Source organism: Pongo pygmaeus, chromosome 15, assembly GCF_028885625.2.
Source record: "Pongo pygmaeus isolate AG05252 chromosome 15, NHGRI_mPonPyg2-v2.0_pri, whole genome shotgun sequence".
NCBI classification, from domain to species: Eukaryota; Metazoa; Chordata; class Mammalia; order Primates; family Hominidae; genus Pongo; species Pongo pygmaeus.
The window spans coordinates 20,933,597-20,953,991 of NC_072388.2; the positions used below are offsets into that span (position 1 = coordinate 20,933,597).

General features: G+C 47.1%; 1 protein-coding gene across 6 annotated transcripts in view; it reads right to left on the reverse strand.

Moving 5' to 3' along the window:
* Positions 1–978: 978 nt before the first annotated feature.
* Positions 979–20,395, reverse strand: part of SLC7A7 (solute carrier family 7 member 7) — a 50,005-nt gene continuing 30,588 nt past the window's right edge. For all 6 annotated transcript variants that reach the window (XM_054448852.2, XM_063651413.1, XM_063651412.1 and 3 more), the window contains 8 exons: positions 7,663–7,788; positions 6,529–6,673; positions 3,956–4,079; positions 3,595–3,698; positions 3,203–3,299; positions 2,111–2,260; positions 1,690–1,873; positions 979–1,473 (listed from right to left, as the gene is read on the reverse strand). In XM_054448852.2, the coding sequence (XP_054304827.1) occupies positions 1,367–1,473; positions 1,690–1,873; positions 2,111–2,260; positions 3,203–3,299; positions 3,595–3,698; positions 3,956–4,079; positions 6,529–6,673; positions 7,663–7,788 (1,037 nt within the window). In that variant the 3' untranslated portion in view covers positions 979–1,366. The remainder of the gene's footprint in view (positions 1,474–1,689; positions 1,874–2,110; positions 2,261–3,202; positions 3,300–3,594; positions 3,699–3,955; positions 4,080–6,528; positions 6,674–7,662; positions 7,789–20,395) is intronic.

Consider the following 20,395-nt stretch of genomic DNA (forward strand, 5'->3'; position numbering starts at 1 on the left):
TGTAATCCCAGCACTTTTGGGAGGCCGAGGCGGGCAGATCATGAGGCAGCAGATCGAGACCATCCTGGCTAACATGGTGAAACCCCGTCTTCACCAGAAAAAAAACAATAAATTAGCCGGGAGTGGCGGCGGGTGCCTGTAGTCCCAGCTACTCAGGAGGCTGAGGCAGGAGAATGGCGTGAACCCGGGAGGCGGAGCTTGCAGTGAGCCGAGATTGTGCCACTGCACTCCAGCCTGGGCAAGAGAGTGAGATTCCTTCTCAAAAAAAAAAAAAAAAAAAAACCAGTTTAAACTTCCAACCCATGCATGTGTTGTTCTATGCACATTTGGATTGCAGTCTAGAGGTGTGGCTGATAAGTTGAATGTTGAGATTGTATCTAAATATAGTAACTGCACTTCTTGATCCCAAGATTACTTTAAAAATTTCAAGAAGTAGATGTGTGCAAATTCTTAGTGATAATTAAGAATGAAAGTTCCAGGCTGGGCAAAGTGGCTCACACCTATAATTTCAGCACTTTGGGAGGCTGAAGTGGGTGGATCACTTGAGTCCAGGAATTTGAGACCAGCCTGGGCAACATGGCGAGACCTTGTCTCTGCTAAAAAGTTAGCTGAGCATGGTGGTGCTTGCCCATAGTCCCAGCTACCTGGGAGGCTGAGGTGGGAGGATAGCTTAAGCCCAGGAGGTTAAGGCTGCAGTGAGCCAAGATCATGCTGCTATACTCCAGCCTTGGCTACAGAGCAAGATCCTGTCTCAAAAAGGAAGTTCATGTCATTTTTATGTAACAATCCAACATTTCACTAGAGCAGTTTAAGTGTTCTGTTGTCTGCCTTTGTGTAGAGCCTGGTTTATCAGCCTTCAGCAGCTAGCTTGAGAGAGAAGATGGATATACTTTCAAGCATAAGATTGATTTTAGTCTTTATGTTTCTAGGCGAATGGGAGCTGTCCTAGAGATACTATTAAAATGAAGCCACTCAGACTTTAGGAACATAACCTTTTATTGTCATCCAGCACCTGTGATAGTTTCATGTCTCTCTAAAGGAGACAGGAAATTGGAGCATTGTGGGCCCTTTTAAAAGAAAAGAGGAGTAGGTAGGCACACTCAGGTGCTTCTAAAACAACCAAGCCCACACCTGACATGCTCCTCCCCACAGTCACCTTTATTGTCCCCTTTAAAAGTCTGGAACAGTATGTAGCAAAACAAATAAATTACTTTTCATTTCAAAAAGTAAGTTCAAAGGTTGAAGCTGCCTAGGCCAGGCTTCTGGAGAGGTGCCTCCAAAGAAGTGAGCTTTCCTTTTCAACTTCCTTAGCTCTAGCCAGTAGACCAGAAACCCCTGCTTTCCACATCAGGATTCCAGATGGTGTTTAGTTAGACTTGGGATCCCGTTGCTTGGGCATCTCTCCTCCATCTTCCAAATCCATTTCTGCAGCAACTGACATACACAGGACCTGGAGGTACCTTGTGGCAGACCCTACAAAGAGAACTTTGAGTTGGAATTGAGAAGAGGTCAGCTGGGCTGAGTTCAGGTGTCATCGAATGGAACTCAGCGTGAGGGGAGTGATTCCATTAAGCCGAAGAGTTCATAAGAAGGGGCTAAGGCAAAGATGTCTTTGGAGGCTAGATTTACAGAAAAAGGCAAAAACCAAGCTCTACAATAGCTGAGCAGACTTAAGGATGCACGACTTACCCACGATCCTTCGGAGGTAAAGCGGTCGCTTATGTTCTGGCACTCTGACAATGAGGAAGTAAAAGGGCAGGCCTGAGAGGGCAATGGCAATGCCGATGAGGGAGTTGATAGTATCACTGTAAAGTGGAACAGCCACCAGGAAGATGGTGCAGAGGCAGAAGACAATCGGGAAGAAAACGCTGAGCTAAGGGCACAGGAAACACAACTGGAGTGGACAACTCAGGATTCTTAACAGCTAAAATAGCCCCACCTCCCATAAGGATTAGCGCACTGAGCCTTCTTTCCATACCTTTAATTTCAACACATTACTAACCACCAAGTCCCAGGCAAAGGTTTCTCAATAAAGTGTCTTGTAATAGTCCCTTGTAGCAGCAACTCTAGCTGTTTCAGGTGGAGCAGAGGTAGGATGGAGTTGCCTTACCTTGAGGGGACGAGGTCGATCAGGCTCCTTCCAGCGCAGATAAAGCTGACCCACAATAGAAAGCCCCACAAAGAACCAGTAGCTGAAGCTGTAGTAGTTAATGAGCTGGAAGATGTCTTCCACGCACAAGTAGATCAATGCCATGATACCCTGTAAGCGTGAGCCTAAGTCAGCTCTTCTCAGGGCCTTTGTTAATCCAAAGGCTTTCACTCCCTTTATACCCCAGAAATCCATCCGCTGTCAATCCTCAAAGTCTCCTGGTCCTCTTCTGTTTTTAATCCCTTTAACACCCTAGTTTCAGTACCGTATCCCCTCTCTTATAAGTCAGTAGTCTCAACTGGTTTTTCAACCCATTCTTCAAGTTAACCCTGTATAAAGCAAGCTCGAAACAATCCCTCAAAAGTCTTGCATAGGACCCTTTCCATAATGGCTCCAACCTACAATAACCCGTTCTTATCTCCTCCTACATGTTGAGTATCCCTATTCTGAAAATCCAGAATGCTCCAATGAGCATTTCCTTTGAGTGTCAAGTCAGCACTCAAAAAGTTTCAGATTTTTAGAGCATTTCAGATTTTGGATATTTAGATTAGGGATACTCAACCTGTATTAAAACCCATACTGCTTTACCACAGGATTTTCTGATGCTATTTCTCCTACCTAAAGCCCATCTCTACCATTTGCAACCCTAGCCATCAAGATGCACTTTTTTTTTCTGAGAACACTTCGGTGGATTTTAAGACACACACACACTTCTAGAAGTAATCATTCACCCTCTACTCCCATGGAAGTGATCATTTCTTCTCTTAAACACCGTATCACTCACTATCTGTCATGGCAATCAATCATTACAGTGTATTCCATGTACTTTATGCCTTATCTTAGAGCAGAGGTGTACCATTCCTTAGAGCATTTGGATTTTCCCTGTAGCGGTTAGCATAGTGCCTTGCCCATGGTGAACATTCTGATCCACCAATAGTTTTTCTATTGGAATCTCTTTTAGAGCTTTCAGGAAGCTACTAGAACAGTCGCTTCTGCTGTTACTAAAGTTTCCCCCGCAATCTGGCTTTCAGTCTCATCCTTGAGCTCACTTACATTGAAGAGCAGAGAAGGCACTGGTGTGAACCGCTCAACATGGATCATGCAGATGGCATCAGGGAGATGGCCTTCTCTTGAGCCCACAAAGAAAAGCCTATGTGAGGTAAGATAGGAGAAGCTGAGAAAATTGGTGGACACGGTGCAGCCTGGTTCAGCTGCCACATGGCCCTCCCTCTCTGCCATCCCTTCCTTCAAAAGTGTTTGGATAATATGGACTGGAGCTCAGTATTAAGATTAATGACAACTGCAGGCTTCTGCTAGAAACAAGAAGAAAGAGGTTGTGGTATCGGTTGGAGAACACAAGTAATCAAAGTCTGGGTCCTGTAAGTTCTACTGTCTACTGCATAGCCCTTCGATGATACACCCCCCACAAAAGATGCCACTCTTACCTAGAAGCAGCCACAATGGAGGCATTGAGGCCACCAAAACAGGATAATGCAACTGACAGTGGAATTATCCAGTTAAATATTCCAAATATCTGATCTGCAAAAGTCTAAGGGAAAAGAATGGAAGAGTCATTAGCAGGATCTAAAAGGGATGAAAGACATGGATGGGCATGCCCCCAGATTCCCCTTATTAGGACTCCAACCTTTCTTCCACAGTGGGGGTAACAGGACCTTCTTGCAAGCCCCGTATTCTAAATGAACTCCTTTCAAGGCTGTCTACCCCCTTTCCAGGACTTTCAAGAGCCGGAATATACCAAGTACCCCACAAGACACCCTCAACCTTCTGCTAGTGAAAATCCTTTACCACAGCAACAGCATCACTGGCCAAGATGTCTCTCATGTCGAGCACGGTATAATAGGCCACATTGGTCAAGATATAGATGATGGTGACAATGGGCATGGAGATGCCAATGGAGAGGGGCAGGTTCCTACAGCCAAATAGAATAAAATACACATTAGTCCCACAGTCATATCCCTATCTCTCCTTTAATCCTTAGACTCTCCCTGCCACACCAGTCTTTCCAGGGATGGAGACTCTTGCTACATTTCCTCAATGCATTTGTCTTTGACGGTGCCCTGGATAGTGGCTGAAGCTCTGAACACTTAAGAACTAAAGAACGTTAGGGGAAAGGAATATCATATTAGGAGACAGGACTGTGCAGCTGGGAGCAGTGGCTCATGCCTGTAGTACCAACACTTTGGGAGGCTGAGGCAGGAAGATGGCTCGAGTCCAGGAGTTGGAGACCAGCCTGGGCAACATGGCAAAACCCTGTCTCTACAAAAAACTAGCCAAGCCGCTGGGCTTGGCGGCTCACGCCTGTAATCCCAGCACTTTGGGAGGCCGAGGCAGGTGGATCACCTGAGGTCAGGAGTTCAAGACCAGCCTGGCCAACATGGCAAAACCCTGTTCCTACTAAAAATATAAATAGCCAGGCATGGTGGCATGCACCTGTAGTCCCAGCTACTCGGGAGGCTGAGGTACGAGAATCACTTGAACTCAAGAGGTGGAGGTTGTGGTAAGCCAAAATTGTGCCATTGCACTCCAGCCTGGGCGACAGAGTGAGACTGTCTCAAAAAGCAAACCAAAAAAAAAATTAGCCAAGCGTGGTGGCGCATGCCTGTAATCCCAGCTATTTGGGAGGCTGAGGTGGGAGGATCACTTGAGCCTGGGGAGGTCAAGGCTGCAGTGAACCATGACTGGGCCACTGTACTCCAGCCTGGGCAAGGCAGCCAGACCCTGTCTAAAAAAAAAAAAAAGTGGGGGAGGGATTAACAAAGACTGTCCCAGCATAATAATGCACAGGAAAATGGGAGGTTATTTTGTTTTATACTCCAAAGATCTTTTGGTGTCAGGATTCCATCTCTAAGATTATCAACATTGGCAATTTTGCCTCAAGGTTGAGAAATATAAAAAGAAATTATGGAGGCAAATTGTGAAATTTAACATCTTCAGAGAATAAGATAGGCCTTCAGTAGGGAGAGAAGTGTGTGTATCTGACAAGCAACCTGGAAGATATGTCTGCCCACCCCTTCCTCAGTTTGAGAACCTCAGGAGCCATCCTAACTGGTGGGCAAAAGAAAGATGCAAAGAGCTCTCAAGGTCCCTATAGCCCAATAAAACCATGATCTTTATAAACATCCTTAACAGTAAGGCTGCCAAAAAAAAGCACAAAGTGGGGCAAATACTCTGCAAATAGAGTCATGCAGCTTCTGTCCGGTAGGTAGAAGTACCACCCAGGCCTTGATCCTGCTTCTGTTATCTCTGTTCCCATAGCGTTACCACTAGTTGTGTACCAAGAGTGCTCTTCTGTTTCTCAAGCCAAAAGGAGTTTTTTGGTATAAGAATTGTGATTTTTTTCACTTAAGCATTTACAGAAAGCTGGGCACAGTGGCTCACACCTGTAATCCCAGCACTTTGGGAGGCTGAGGCGGGCGGATCACCTGAGGTCAGGAGTTCGAGACCAGCCTGGCCAACATGGTGAAACCCCGTCTCTACTAAAAATACAAAAATTAGCCAGGCGTGGTGGCAGGCGCCTGTAATTCCAGCTATTTGGGAGGCTGAGGCAGAAGAATCACTTGAACCTGGGAGGCGGAGGTTGCAATGAGCCAAGATCGCGCCATTGCACTCCAGCCTGGGAAATAGAGCAAGACTCTCTCCAAAAAAAAAAAAAAAAACATTTTACAGAAACTCCACTCCCTGGCAAATCTTAGTTCCCAGAATCATAGAATTGTAGAGCCAGGAAAGGCCATGAACATCACAGAATTTAACCCCCTCAATTACAGATAAGGAAGCAGGCAAAGAGATGGCCGGGCAACTCCCTCAAGGTCAGCCAACAAGTCAGTGGAAAGACAAACTCTAGGTCCTTGACTTCCTGTCCAGTTCTCTTTTCACTCTATATGTAGACTACAGAGCAATAATGGTGGGGTAACTTAATTGAATGAAACTATACCACAATGTCAGTATGAATTTAGGAAACAAGGAAGGTATCAGAGGGAAACATAGGAAGGTTTCTGGAAGTCTATATCCCAAAGCTATGTATGTGGGGTAAGGGTGGATAAAATATCTATCAAGGAAAATCTGTTTTAAAAACATACATAAGCATATAATACAACCTGCTTTAATTAATGCAGAAATTAATGAACAAATGTAAAAATGCCTTTAAAAAATTTACAAAGCATGCATGAGAAGGTTCATATTTTAGCCCTGTTACTGTGATCATAGACAAGTTACTTCTCTGAGCCTCAGGCCTCCCATCTATTAAAATGAGGCTGATAAAATTAACCTCATAGTGGTTGTGGTATGCTGTCTGGCACATAGTAGGAGCTCATTAAATGATGGCTATCACTGCTATGGAAAGTTGGTGGTGCAGTACCTACCTCTCAGGATTCTTGATCTCTTCAGTGACATAGTTGAGGGTGTCCCAGCCTGAGTAGGAGAACAGAGCTGAGTACAGTGCCAGGGCAATGTCACCCGCTGCAAATGATGAACCCTCAAAGGAATTCTCAAAATGAGTGGAGGCTCCTGGAACCCAAGAACATTGGAAGGCAGGGGATTAGTGGCTCATTCTCCCACTTCAAGATGGTCAAATAAAGGACTGACAGAATATGGTAATATAATAGCAGGTAAGTGGCCTGCAACACCTTTGGCAGCAAGGATACCAGTAAGGGAACAGGAAACAGAAGAGAGACGTCTGTAGAGATAGACCAGAATGCCCTGCATCCTAATGACGTAGATGAGGATCTTGACAGGAAGGGTCCGGGGTAGCTTTCTAGGATAAGAAACCACCATAGAGCAGAAAGGCTGGAGAATAGAAACAATGCAGTTCTGTTCTGCTCTGCAGGCTGCTGATTCCTGCCTCCTATCACAATCTGCCAAAGCCAGCTCCCAGGGCATGGCTGTCAACCCTTTGCCAAGATCAGCCTCCTCTGGGAGGCAGCATGCATGGAAGTTAAAGGACAGACTTTTGGGTCAGTTGTCCTGGATACAAATTTCAGCTCCTCTACTTACTGGTAGCAACTTGGGCAAGATATTTAATTCTTTTTTTTTTTTTTTTTTTTGAGACGGAGTCTCGCTCTGTCACCCAGGCTGGAGTGCAGTGGTGCGATCTCGGCTCCCTGCAACCACCGCCTCTTGGGTTCAAGCAATTCTCCTGCCTCAGCCTCCCGAGTAGCTGGGATTACAGGCGCCTGCCACCACGCCCGGCTAATTTTTGTATTTTTAGTCGAGATGGGGTTTCACCATCTTGGCCAGGCTGGTCTTGAACTCCTGACCTCATGGATCCACCTGCGATGGCCTCCCAAAGTGCTGGGATTACAGGCATGAGCCACCGCGCCCGGCCCAAGATACTTAATTCTGCAGCCTGTTTCCCCATCTATAAAATGTGAATAATAATAGTGCCCACTGAATAAGGTTATAGTAAGAAATGAGATAATGCACAAAGAGCACTTAGAGGAATGCGGCTCACAGAAAATGCTTAACAAAGATTAGTTGCTACTAATATTATTTCTTACCCTGGCCAAGTCTAACAATGCCTGCAACGATGACCGCGATCAGTGCCAATACTTTAGCATAGGTGAAAATATCTTGTACCAGGGTTCCCCATCTGACATAGGCACAGTTAATGAAGGTTAAGAGACCTGAAAGAAAAATAATACTGATTGGTGACTTACCCTTACCACCGTAGGGCCTTAGACTCCCAAGCAATTTTTCCAGTACCAGTCACCAAGGTATACCCTTCAGCCAGCCCCAGAGGGTGTCCTCACCATTATCACACAAAGGTCTCTATACTCCCTACCCCCAGCACCTTATATGGGAGACACAAAACAAAGTGACTGCAGATCCGCTTACATAAAAAATACATCCAAATGTCCAATCACAGCAGTGGGAGGCAACTGGGAACTGTACAGGATTAGTGATTGTTCCGGCTCTTGGCTCTGAAAAGTCACGGTCTTTCCCTCCTACCTCCCATTTCCCATGGGCTCCAGGACACAGCACTCTGACTCTGTGGTATTACTGTTAACCTTGAGGAGTTCTGCTGTGACTTATCCAATGCTGAGCCAGCAGGTCAGGCTGTGTGGCCAAGGATTAGGATGAAGGCCAGACTTCCTGCCCACTGCCTGGCAGCTCAGCTGCCTGCTTTTGTGCTTGGAAAGATTCTTGCAGCCAAGAGTGGTTCCTGTAGAATGGGGACAGGGCATTTTTCCTGATGGGACAATAGAGAAGTAAGAGCCACACACATTCCCCCAGTCCTTCTACTCAGAAGTACAGGTTTTAAAAGTACCTTTTATCAGGGTTCTTAACTAGGCCTCCATAAGGCTCGAAATTCTTTTTCAAAGTGTTATGTCCATATGAATACAGACATACCTAAGAAAAAGGTTCATACCTTTTCTTAGAAAACGATCATAGCTTTTATCAGAATCTCAAAGAAGTCCATTATCCCTCCCCCAACAAAAAAGTTACAATCTATGACTTGAATTTGAATTACTTGAAGAAATTCAACAAGGGAGGTCCACACATGCTGTGAGGTTGACCAGTAGCCCCAGGATGTGGCCGAGAAGAAAGCTGGAAAAAACAACACAGATTTTCCCACTGGTAGCATAGTGAATCGCTTCATTGCTCCCTCCTTCCCAGCTCAGCAACTGGAACACTATAAGGAGGGCTTAACTTTAAAGCCCTTCTCCCAAGGGCTCCAAGGGCAAGGTCAACATCACCCTGCCTTACCAGTCAAGAGAATGAGGCCTAGTACAGTTCTTGCCTACTTCAGGCCACCAACACAGTCAGAAACACCCTCTGTCTGAGTTCTCCTGGCAGTGGTGTGGCCTTGGTGTCGCTAGTCCTCTTATTTTGTGGTGTCCTGACCTCACCACATTCTGGCTACTTCATCCTGAGAAGCAGGAAAGTCTGGCCTCTCAGAAGAGCTGCCCCATCTTCTCTCTCTCACCCTCCCTTCCACCACCACCCTCATTCTACTGACTGCCCAAGTTCCTTTCTGCTGTTCCTGAGAAGGGGCATTCCTGTCCTATGCAAATGCTTGCCTTTCTGCCTAATAAACAGCAAACCTTATCACAGGGCTGGGCAAAAATGTACCCACAGCTCCAGGCCACCCCAGTGCTAAGTTAATAATTAAGACACAAGTGTGCAGCACCCCACAAAATGACCAAAGTGCCTGTATCTTGCCCTCCACAAATCTTTCAAATCTGTCACTCCTCCTCAGCCAGTCACCCATCCTTTACTCCCCACTGGACTCCAGCCTCCAGCCACTCAACAACTTAGTGCCCCTTCTCCCAGCCTGTAACCTCTGCCCTTTTATCCTAGGCTCTGTGGCTGGCTCATAACCACAATGTAGCCAGGTTTCCAAGTAGAAACACCAGACACAAAGGATGCTGCCACATTGTCAGGGGAATGGGATCCCCAAATACAAATTTATGATTCCCTGCAGGGTAACTATGAGTCATAACACCAAACTGGAATAAGCTTACAGGACTAGTTCTAGTTCAGACTCAGTCTGAGCTGTGTGCCACAAGGTTCTTCTCAGTTCTGTGCAGGGATGTAGGCAGGGAAAAGGAGGGATAAGCAACCAATTCACCACCTGCTACCACAGCAGATTCTGAAATGGAAATACATGGCTTGTTTATATTTTATTTATTTTATTTTTCTTTTTGAGACAGAGTTTCACCCTTGTTGCCCAGGCTGGAGTGCAATGGCATGGTCTCAGCTCATGGCAACATCTGCCTCCCAGGTTCAAGCCATTCTCCTGCCTCAGCCTCCCAAGTAGCTGGGATTACAGGTGTGCGCCACTATGCCCAGCTAATTTTTATATTTTTAGTAGAGACGAGGTTTCACCATGTTGGCCAGGCTTGTCGCAAACTCCTGACCTGAGGTGATCCACCCACCTCAGCCTCCCAAAGTGCTGGGATTACAAGCGTGAGCCACCGCGCCTGGCCTATATTTTATTATTATTTTATTTATTTATTTATTTATTTTTGAGACACAGTCTTGCTCTGTCACCCAGGCTGAAGTGCAATGGCATGATCTCGGCTCACTGCAACCTCCACTTCCCAGGTTCAAGCGATTCTCCTGCCTCAGCCTCCCGAGTAGCTGGGACTACAGGTGTGTGCCACCATGCCTGGCTAATTTTTGTATTTTTAGTAGAGATGGGGTTTCACCATACTGGCCAGGCTGATCTCGAACTCCTGAGCTCAGGTGATCCGCCCACCTCGGCCTCCCAAAGTGCTGGGATTACAGGCCTGAGCCACCACAGCCGGCCCTTTTTTTTTTTTTTTTTTTTTTCTCGGAGATGGGGGTCTCACTCTTTCACCCACACCAGAGTACAGTGGAGAAATCATAGCTCACTGCAGCATCGAACTCCTGAGCTCAAGGGATCCTCCCAGCTCAGCCACCCTAGTAGCTGAGATCAAAGCTGTGCACCACCATGCCCAGCTAATTTGTTTTAAATTTTTTTTTTTTTTGAGATGGAGTCTTGCTGTCACCCAGGCTGGAGTGCAGTGGTGCGATGCTCACTGCAACCTCTGCCTCCAGGGTTCAAGCAGTTCTCCTGCCTCAGCCTCTTGAGTAGCTAGGACTACAAGTGCCCACCACCACATATGGCTAATTTTTGTATTTTTAGTAGAGACGGGGTTTCACCATGTTGGTCAGGCTGGTCTCGAACTCCTGACCTCGTGATCTGCCCTCCTCAGCCTCCCAAAGTGCTGGGATTACAGGTGTGAGCCACCGTGCCTGGCTGTTTTAATTTTTTTAGGGACAGGGTCTTGCTATGTGGCTCAGGCTGGTCTCGAACGCCTGGCCTCAGGCAATCTTTCCACCTCAGCCTTCTGAGGAGTAACTGGGATTATAGGGAGAAGCCATGGCACCTGGGTGGCTTGTTTACATTTTAATCCCTATTGCTTCTCTACTTCTCTTTTTTTTTTTTTTTTTTTTTTTTTTTGAGACAGTCTTGCTCCGTCCCCCAGGCTGGAGTACAGTGGTGCGATCTCAGCTCACTGCAACCTCTGCCTCCTGGGTTCAAGCGGTTCTCCTGCCTCAGCCTCCCGAGTAGCTAGAATTACAGACATGCAACACCATGCCTGGCTAATTTTTGTATTTTTAGTAGAGACAGGGTTTCACCATGTTAGCCAGACTAGTCTCAAACTCCTGACCTCAGGTGATCTGCCCGCCTCAGCCTCCCAAAGTGCTGGGATTACAGGTGTGAGTCACCGGTGTGCCCAGCCTCTTCTCTACTTCTCTATCCATCCGTTTGTATCCCTCTCTTTGTCCACCAGTATCCCACCTCCCCGACTCCTGAGCCTGATTTCTCAGCCACTGACCCACCTTCTAGCTCTGATCTGCTCTCTGTACTGAGCACAGAAGGCTCAGTTTGAATGAGGAAGGGAATCCTACAGAAAGAAACCAGGGAGCAGAGGGAACTGCCTGAAGAGAGCTAGCCCTCCTCTTCCTCAAAGCCTAGCTTCCTCCAGGGCCTCTTGGCTGTGGGAGCAGGAAATGGGTATGGCAGGCAGCAGTGCTGACAGGGCTTTTTGTCCCCACCTCAGCGGATACAGCTGACCAGTGGCCCCAGAGCCCAGCTAAGTGCACTGCTCTTGAAGTGGAGCCCAACCTCCTGCTTCAGGGCGAGGGACAGGAGGGGACCATGGGGTTAGGATAATATGGAGGCAACTGCAAGTAAACCTCAAGGGCAGAGATGCCCTCCCCTTCTACCTCTAGGGGCAATTCAATCCCCACCCAACACTGGGCCAAGTCTATAGGAGGATAACCTGAAATCACCTTTGACCCTTGACTCAGGTGCAGCAGCACTCCTGCTTTGACCCCAGGGGGAGAAAAAAAGAATCTGCAAAGAAGTCACTCCTGGCCGTGCACGGTGGCTTACGCCTGTAATCCCAGCACTTTAGGAGGCCGAGGTGGGCGGATCATGAGGTCAAGAGATCGAGACCATCCTGACCAACATGGTGAAACCCCGTCTCTACTAAAAATACAAAAATTAGCTGGGCATGGTGGTGCGTGCCTGTAGTTCCATCTACTTGGGAGGCTGAGGCAGGAGAATTGCTTGAACCCAGGAGGCGGAGGATGCAGTGAGCCAAGATCACACCACTGCACTCCAGCCTGGTGACAGAGCAAGACTCCATCTCAAAAAAAAAAAAAAAAAAAAAAAGTCACTCCTATAACCATCTAAAAAGATGTTCCTGAATGGATCATCAAACCCAGCCTACATAGAGGGTCCCTGGGAGTAGAAGACTAGTTCTAGTGGTAAGGCCCAGCATCAGCACTAGAACTAGAAGCCAGAAAGCACCAGACCAGGTGGATCCAGAACAGAACAAAACTTGCAGGCCCACTCTGGATCAGATGCTCAGGTTTAGTTTAGATACCTAAATGAAACAGTTCCTGAAAAAGAACATTAAACTCTCAATTCTGTAAGCACTATTACCTTTAAATACACACAATGTATGTACCTTTAAATACACACAATGTAACACACAAAACTTATGATTACAGGCGTGAACCACCATGCCCGGTGTCATTCCATTTTAAAAGTGATCTATAGAGCCAGGCGCGGTGGTTCACGCCTGTAATCCCAGCACTTTGGGAGACTGAGGCGGGCAGATCACTTGAGGCCAGGAGTTCGAGACCAGTCTGGCCACCATGGTGAAACCCCGTCTCTACTAAAAATATAAATATTAGCTGGGTGTGGTGGCGCATGCCTGTAATCCCAGCTACTTGGAGGCAGAGGCAGGAGAATCGTTTGAACCCAGGAGGCAGAAATTGCAGTGAGCCAAGATCACGCCACTGCACTCCAGCCTGGGTGACAGAGTGAGACTCCATCTCAAAAAATAAAATAAAATAAACTGATCTATAGCTCTTCCTTTTTACTAAGCCAACAGCATCTTCCTCCCAGCTTCTACCACTGGTGCCAGACCTCTCCTCTGGCTCCACACAGAATGAAGCTAAACCCTCTTCCACCCAATGGCCCTTCTTAACATTAAAGATGAATATCCCAGCCGGGTGCTGCCTCACGCCTGTAATCCCAGCACTTTGGGAGGCCAAGGCGGGCGGATCATCTGAGGTTGGCAGTTTGAGACCAGCCTGACCAACATGGAGAAACTCCGTCTCTACTAAAAATACAAAAATTGGCCAGGCGTGGTGGTACATGCCTGTAATCCCAGCTACTCGGGAAGCTGAGGCAGAAGAATCGCTTGAACTCGGGAGGCGGAGGTTGCGGTGAACTGAGATCTTGCCATTGCACCAGCCTAGGCAACAAAAGCAAAACTCCGTCTCAAAAAAAAAAAAAAGCCAGGCGCGGTGGCTCACGCCTGTAATCCCAGCACTTTGGGAAGCCGAGGCGGGCGGATCACGAGGTCAGGAGATCAAGACCATCCTGGCTAACACGGTGAAACCCCATCTCTACTAAAAATACAAAAAATTAGCCGGGTGTGGTGGCAGGCGCCTATAGTCCCAGCTACTCGGGAGGCTGAGGCAAGAGAATGGCATGAACCCAGGAGGCAGAGCTTGCAGTGAACCAAGATCGCGCCACTGGGCAACAGAGTGAGACTCTGTCTCAAAAAAAAAAAAAAAAAGCCAGGTGCAGTGGCTCACGCCTGTAATCCCAGCACTTTGAGAAGCCAAGGCGGGTGGATCACGAGGTCAGGAGATTGAGACCAGCCTGCCCAACATGGTGAAAACCTGTCTCTACTAAAATACAAAAATTAGCCAGGCATGATGGCACAAGCCTGTAGTCCCAGCTACTCGGGAGGCTGAGGCAGGGGAATTGCTTGAACCCGGGAGGCAGAGGTTGCAGTGGGCCGAGATCACGGCACTGCACTCCAGCCTGGCCACAGAGCAAGACTCCATCTAAAAACAACAACAAAGGATGAACATCCTTTCCCCTTGAGTCTTTACTCCTTCAGGCTAAAACCCAGATTTTACAACCCCTTGTGGAGCAAATATGGCTTCCAGACCCCTCACCGTCCCAGGACTGTCATTTATTTCACTTTGTCATTTACTGCATATACTTCACTGTGTCAGTGTTTCCCCGGAAATGCAAGACTCCACACAGAAAACTCCAGACACTGTTGCCGACTACGGAGTCTCAACCTGAAATCATTGTTTACTACAACTCCTTTCTTTCCCACCTCAAAGTGATGAGCTCTTTCCTCCCCTCTTTCTGGACCTATAAAAATGATTTTTTCAGCTGGGTGCGATGGCTCATGCCTATAATCCCAGCACTTTGGGAAGCCGAGGTGGGAGGATCGCTTGAGTCCAGGAGTTCAAGACCAGCCTGGGCAACATTGTGAGAACACATCTCCACAAAAAATTTTTTTAGTTAGCCAGACATGGCGGCACACACCTGTGGTCCCAGCTACTTGGGAGGCTGAGGTAGGGGGATCGCTTGAGCCCAAGTGGTCAAGGCTGCAGGGAGCTGTGATCGCACCCCTGCACTGCAGCCTGGGCAACACAGTAAGATCCTTTCTCCAAAACAAAAAAAGTGATTTTTTTTTCCCCCAGATACAGGACTTCATATTTAGCCTTACTGACTTTCCTCTGAGTTTTTATGCATTATTCTTATATATTAGATATGGGATTTTTCCTTCTTGATTTTATTAGTTCAAATCCCTTCTTTAATTTTGTGAAATCTGCAAATTTGATCAGCATACCTCCTGAGTCTTCACTGAAGTCACCCTAAAAATGTTGACTAGGGCAGGGCACAGTGGCTCATGCCTGTAATACCAGTACTTTGGGAGACTGAGGCGGGAGGATCACCTGAGGTCAGGAGTTTGAGACCAGCTTGGCCAACATAGTGAAACCCCGTCTCTACTGCAAAAACAAAAATTAGCCGGGCGTGGTGGTGGGCACCTGTAGTCCCAGCTACTCGGGAGGCTGAGGCAGGAGAATCGCTTGAACCCAGGAGGCGGAGGTTGCAGTGAGCCGAGATTACACCACTGCACTCCAGCCTGGGTGACAGAGTGAGACTCCGTCTCAAAGATAAATAAATAAATAAATAAATGTTGACATGGGCTGGGAGCGGTGGCTCACAGCTGTAATCCCAACACTTTGGGAGGCTGAGGCAGGCAGATCACTTGAGGCCAGGAGTTCGAGACCAGCCTGGCAATATGGCAAAACCCCATCTCTACTAAAAGGAAAATACAAAAATTAGCAGGGTGTGATGGCACACGCCTGTGGTCCCAGCTACTCAGGAGGCTGAGACATGGGAATTGTTTGAGCCTGGGAGGCAGAGGCTGCACTGAGCCAAGATTGTGCCACTGCACTCCAGCCTAGGTGACAGAGCAAGACTCTGTCTCAAAAAAATTTTTTTAATAAAAAAAATTAAAATGTTAGGCCGGGCATGGTGGCTCACGCCTGTAATCCCAGCACTTTGGGAGGCCAAGGCAGGCAGATCACAAGGTCAGGAGGTCAAGACCATCCTGACCATCCACAGAATGAAGATTGCTAATGAAGTGACAAAACAGGGAAATCATTCTGTATTATCTGGGTGGGCACAATGTAATCACAAAAGTTCTTAAAGATGAAAGAAGGAGGCAGAAAGGTCAGTGTCAGAGTAGTACAATATGAGAAAGACTCTCCCAGTTACTGCTGACTTTGAAAATGGAAGGGTCCGTGAGACTCTAGAAGCTGGGAAAGGCAAGAAGATGGATTCTCTCTTTAAGCCTCCAGAAAGAAACACAGTGCTACTTCATAGTAGTCCAGTGAGACCCATTTCAGACTTCTGACCTCCAGAACTATGAGATGATAAATTTGTGTTGTTTTCAGCCACTCAATTGGTGGTAACTTGTTAGAGAAGCAATAGAAAACTCATATATTGGCTGGGCACAGTGGCTCGCTCCTGTAATTCCAGCACTTTGGGAGGCCAAGGTGGGCTGATCCCTTGAGCTCAGGAGTTTGAAAGCAGCCTGGGCAACATAGAGAAACCCTGATTCTACAAAAAATACAAAAATTAGCTGGGCCTGGTGGCGTGCACCTGTAGTCTCAACTACTCAGGAGGCTAAGGTGGGAGAATTGCTTGAGCCTGGGGAGGTCAAGGCTGCAGTGATCCTTGATTGCACCACTGCATTCCAGCCTGGGTGACAGAGCAAGACTATCTCAAAAAAAAAAAAAAAAAAACTAACTGCAGGCAGAAAACTGGAAGCAGCACTGGGTGGTACTATTCATTACATTTGTTGAAAAATGGAGAAAGGGGAAGTGAAACCCTTGACAGCTCACTAAATCTTGGTGTACTGAAATTTCCCTCTCACTTCAATCAAAAGAATCTAAATGTGACTTTATGCGAAGGAGGCAGGCATCCCTTATGATAGCAGATCCTCAAACAAGTATGTATCTCTCTCTTTAATGTACTACATCAATCCCAGCTCTTCTAGCAAATCATCATTTATGAACAAAGTATACTCTTTCATTATCATATTCTAATCAAATATCGCTGATGGCTATGAAATTGTTTCCTCCTTTCAGTAAAAGGTCAAATACGGGCCGGGTGCAGTGGCTCATGCCTGTAATCCCAGCACTTTTGGAGGCGGAGGCGGACAAATCACGAGTTCAAGAGATTGAGACAATCCTGGCCAACATGGTGAAACCCCGTCTCTACTAAAAATACAAAAATTAGCTGGGTGTGGTGGTGTGCGCCTGTAGTCTCATCTACTCAGGAGGCTGAGGCAGGAGAATCACTTGAACCCAGGAGGCGGAGGTTGCAGTGAGCCATGATCGCGCCACTGCACTCCAGCCTGGTGACAGAGCGAGACTCCATCTCACACACACACACACACACAAAAAAAAAGGTCAAATACGTTTATTAGCCTTACTTGTAATATTTGTAGATAAGAGTTCAAAAGCATCATTTCTGATCTTCCATCCGATTTTCTCCAAATGCATTACTGAGCAACTCCTCTCTGCCTTTATTCTCTGCTATGTAGTACCTGATAGTCTCCAAAATACCCAGATTTATACTTTTATCTAGGCATTTTTCTCCTTGCCTCTAAAATTTCCATTTTAAAGCCTTATTATACACATCTCTCCCAATCCCTACAAACCTCCTCTTTCCCTTATCAGGAGTTTATCTTTCTGGTATCTTAGAATTTACGGTCAGGAACTCTGTTCTGTGTTCTTTTTTCTTTCACATACACAGCCTTCAGTTGACAAAGAGACGAAAATTCCACCTGCCACTCAGTTTGCTACTTTAAACTTCACACCACCAGTGAGACATCTCAGCTATCTTCTGACTGGTGACATCGTTCATCCCACAGCAATCAGCAGAAGGATAGCAATCCCTAGGCTTAATTGGTGTGAGCAAGCTCTTGGTCACATGTTGCTCAGAAAAACCGCACATTTCTAGGTTAGGCTGGGTCTGTGTATAGTCAGATGCACACTATTCCTGGGGGAAGGCCAAACCCCGCAACTGGCATACTCAGGCCTGCTAATACCCTGGTGTCTCCAAAATACTCTACCACTGCTGTTTCCTCAGAAGGTCCAGATTTAAGCTCTCTGGAAACGCCTCATATCTGTTACCTAAACCCAGAGATTTCAAGTCTCTTCTTCCTTTTCTTTGCTGCATCCCCATTTGTTTTGTCTAATGTTGGTTTGGGAAACACTCTACACCTTGAAATCACATTTTCACCCTGGCTTCTTTGATACATTATTTCTTCCACTCTCCCTAGGTGCTGTTATTGCTCTCAGATAGCAGATGGCCTTCAAATTATTTTACTTTTCAGACTACAGAAACATTTTATTCCAGGTGCGGTGGCTCATGCCTATAATCCCAGCACGTTGGAAGGCCAAGACGTGAGGATCACTTGAGGCCAGGAGTTGGAGACCAGCCTGGGCAACATAGTGAGACCCTTTCTCTACAAAAAAATTACAAATTAGCTGGACTTGGTGGTGCACACTGATGGTCCTAGCTACTTGGAAGGCTGAGGTGGGAAGGTCACTTGAGTGCAGGATTGAGCCCATAACCATGCTACTGCACACCAGCCTGGGCAACAAAGCAAGACTTCGTCTCAGAAAATAAAATAACATTTTTGGCCAGGCGTGGTGGTGGCTCACGCCTGTAATCCCAGCACTTTGGGAGGCCGAAGTGGGCGGATCACCTGAGGTCAGGCGTTCATGACCAGCCTGACCAACATGGCAAAACCCAGTCTCTACTAAAAATACAAAAATTAGCCAGGCATGGTGGCGCACGCCTATAATCCCAGCTACCTGGGAGTCTGAGAGAGGAGAATCATTTTGAACCCGGGTGGCAGAGGTTGCAGTGAGCCGAGATCACGCCACTGCACTCCAGCCTGGATGATACAGCAAGGCTCCGTCTCAAAAAAAAAAAAAGAAAGAAAGAAAAGAAAAGAAAAAAGAAGAAAATAAAATTTTAAAAAAAAATTTTTTTTTTTTTAAGACAGAGTCTCGCTCCGTCGCCCAGGCTGGAGTGCAGTGGTGCGATCTCGGTGCATTGCAACCTCCCCCTCCCGGGTTCATGCCGTTCTCCTGCCTTAGCCTCCCAAGTAGCTGAGACTACAGGCGCCCGCCACCAAGCCCGGCTTATTTTTTGTATTCTTTAGTAGAGACGGGGTTTCACCGTGTTAGCCAGGATGGTCTCGGTCTCCTGACCTCGTAAGCCGCCCGCCTCGGCTTCCCAAAGTGCTGGGATTACAGGCGTGACCCACCGCGCCTGGCCAATTAAAATAAAAATTTTAAAGAAACAACCAATTCGCTTACTCAGGTGTCATGGGTGAGAGCCTCTGTAATTGCCTTTGCAAAATTATGACTGAGACAGTGAAAGAGATCTAACTTAACTGACTCCATCTTGCTTCTAACCTCCAAGCTGTCTTTATTCATTCCGGGGCACAGGCTGAACTAACTTTGGGAGAAACTTAGTTTATAATTTAGACAAAGCGGATAACAGCCCTTTCCCAAAGCAGACCTCCTTCTTGCCTGGGGACTAGATTGCCTTTGTAGGACTAACATTAGCCACAAGATTAGAAATTATAGTTTAGGGCTGGGCACAGTGGCTCATGCCTGTAATCCCAGCACTTTGGGAGCCAGAGGAGGGTGGATCACCTGAGGTCAGGAGTTCAAGACCAGCCTGGGCAATATGGTGAAAACCTGTCTCTACTAAAAATAAAAAATAAAATTAGCTGGGCTTGGTGGCGTGCACCTGTAACCCCAGCTACTAGGGAGGCTGAGGCAGGAGAATTACTTCAACCCGGGAGGCGGAGGTGGCAGTGAGCCAATATCACACCACTGCACTCCAGCCTGGGTGACAGAGCAAGACTCCATCTCGAAAAAAAGAAATTATGGTTTAGGAGTCACGCAGCTGGAAGCTACAAGATTCTGACCTTCCCTAAACTGCTCCTAAGATCAGTGCTTGAGGTATTTTGCAGACCCTGCTCTTGGTGGATCAGCTGGCCCCACCCAGATCAATAAACTGGCTTATCAGATCTTGTGGCCCCCACCCAGGAACTGACTGAGAGCAAGAAGACAGCTCTGACTCCCTATGATTTCATCTCTAACTAATCAGCACTCCTGGCTCACTGGCTTCCCCTGACCCGCCAAGTTATCCTTAAAAACTCTGCTCCCGTAATGTTCGGGGAGACTGATTTGAGTAATAATAAAACACCAGTCTCCCGCACAGCCGGCTCTGTGTGAATTACTCATTATTGCAATTCCCCTGTCTTGAAGAATCGGCTCTGTCTAGGCAGTGGGCAAGGTAAACCCCTTGGGCAGTTACACCTCTGGCAAGAAGACACACCAAATGCAATCCCTGTGGGTCACTGGATCGGAGTCCTCCCGCTCTCCTTGCTGGAACTCAGTCAGCACTTTGGTCCCCGTGTCTCTGACCACTCTGAGGGAGCAAGCAGGCAGTTTGTACCAGGAGGGTCTTATAGTAACAACCCCATGAGTCCCTTCTCCAAGCCGTGTAAATCCAATCTTTATTGGTTTGCTTAGCTAGGGGTCAGTTCAAGTCCTCAGGTACCAGATCTCAAGCCTGAGTGAGCATCAGTATCACCTGAGGAATTTGTCGACCCACAACTTCAGAGCCCCACACCCCAGAGGTTCTGATGCAGGAGACCTGAGACAGTTTCGCAGGCTAGTCTGAGGACCTGCTTCTCTGGGTGTGTTTCCTTAGGTAATCACCTACGGAAATAACCACACACAGAGCAGCTGTATCAGAACAGTCGCAACCCTTTGCTAACTCAAGGCTCCTCTATCCTGGCTGCAAACTGGCATCACTTGACGAGC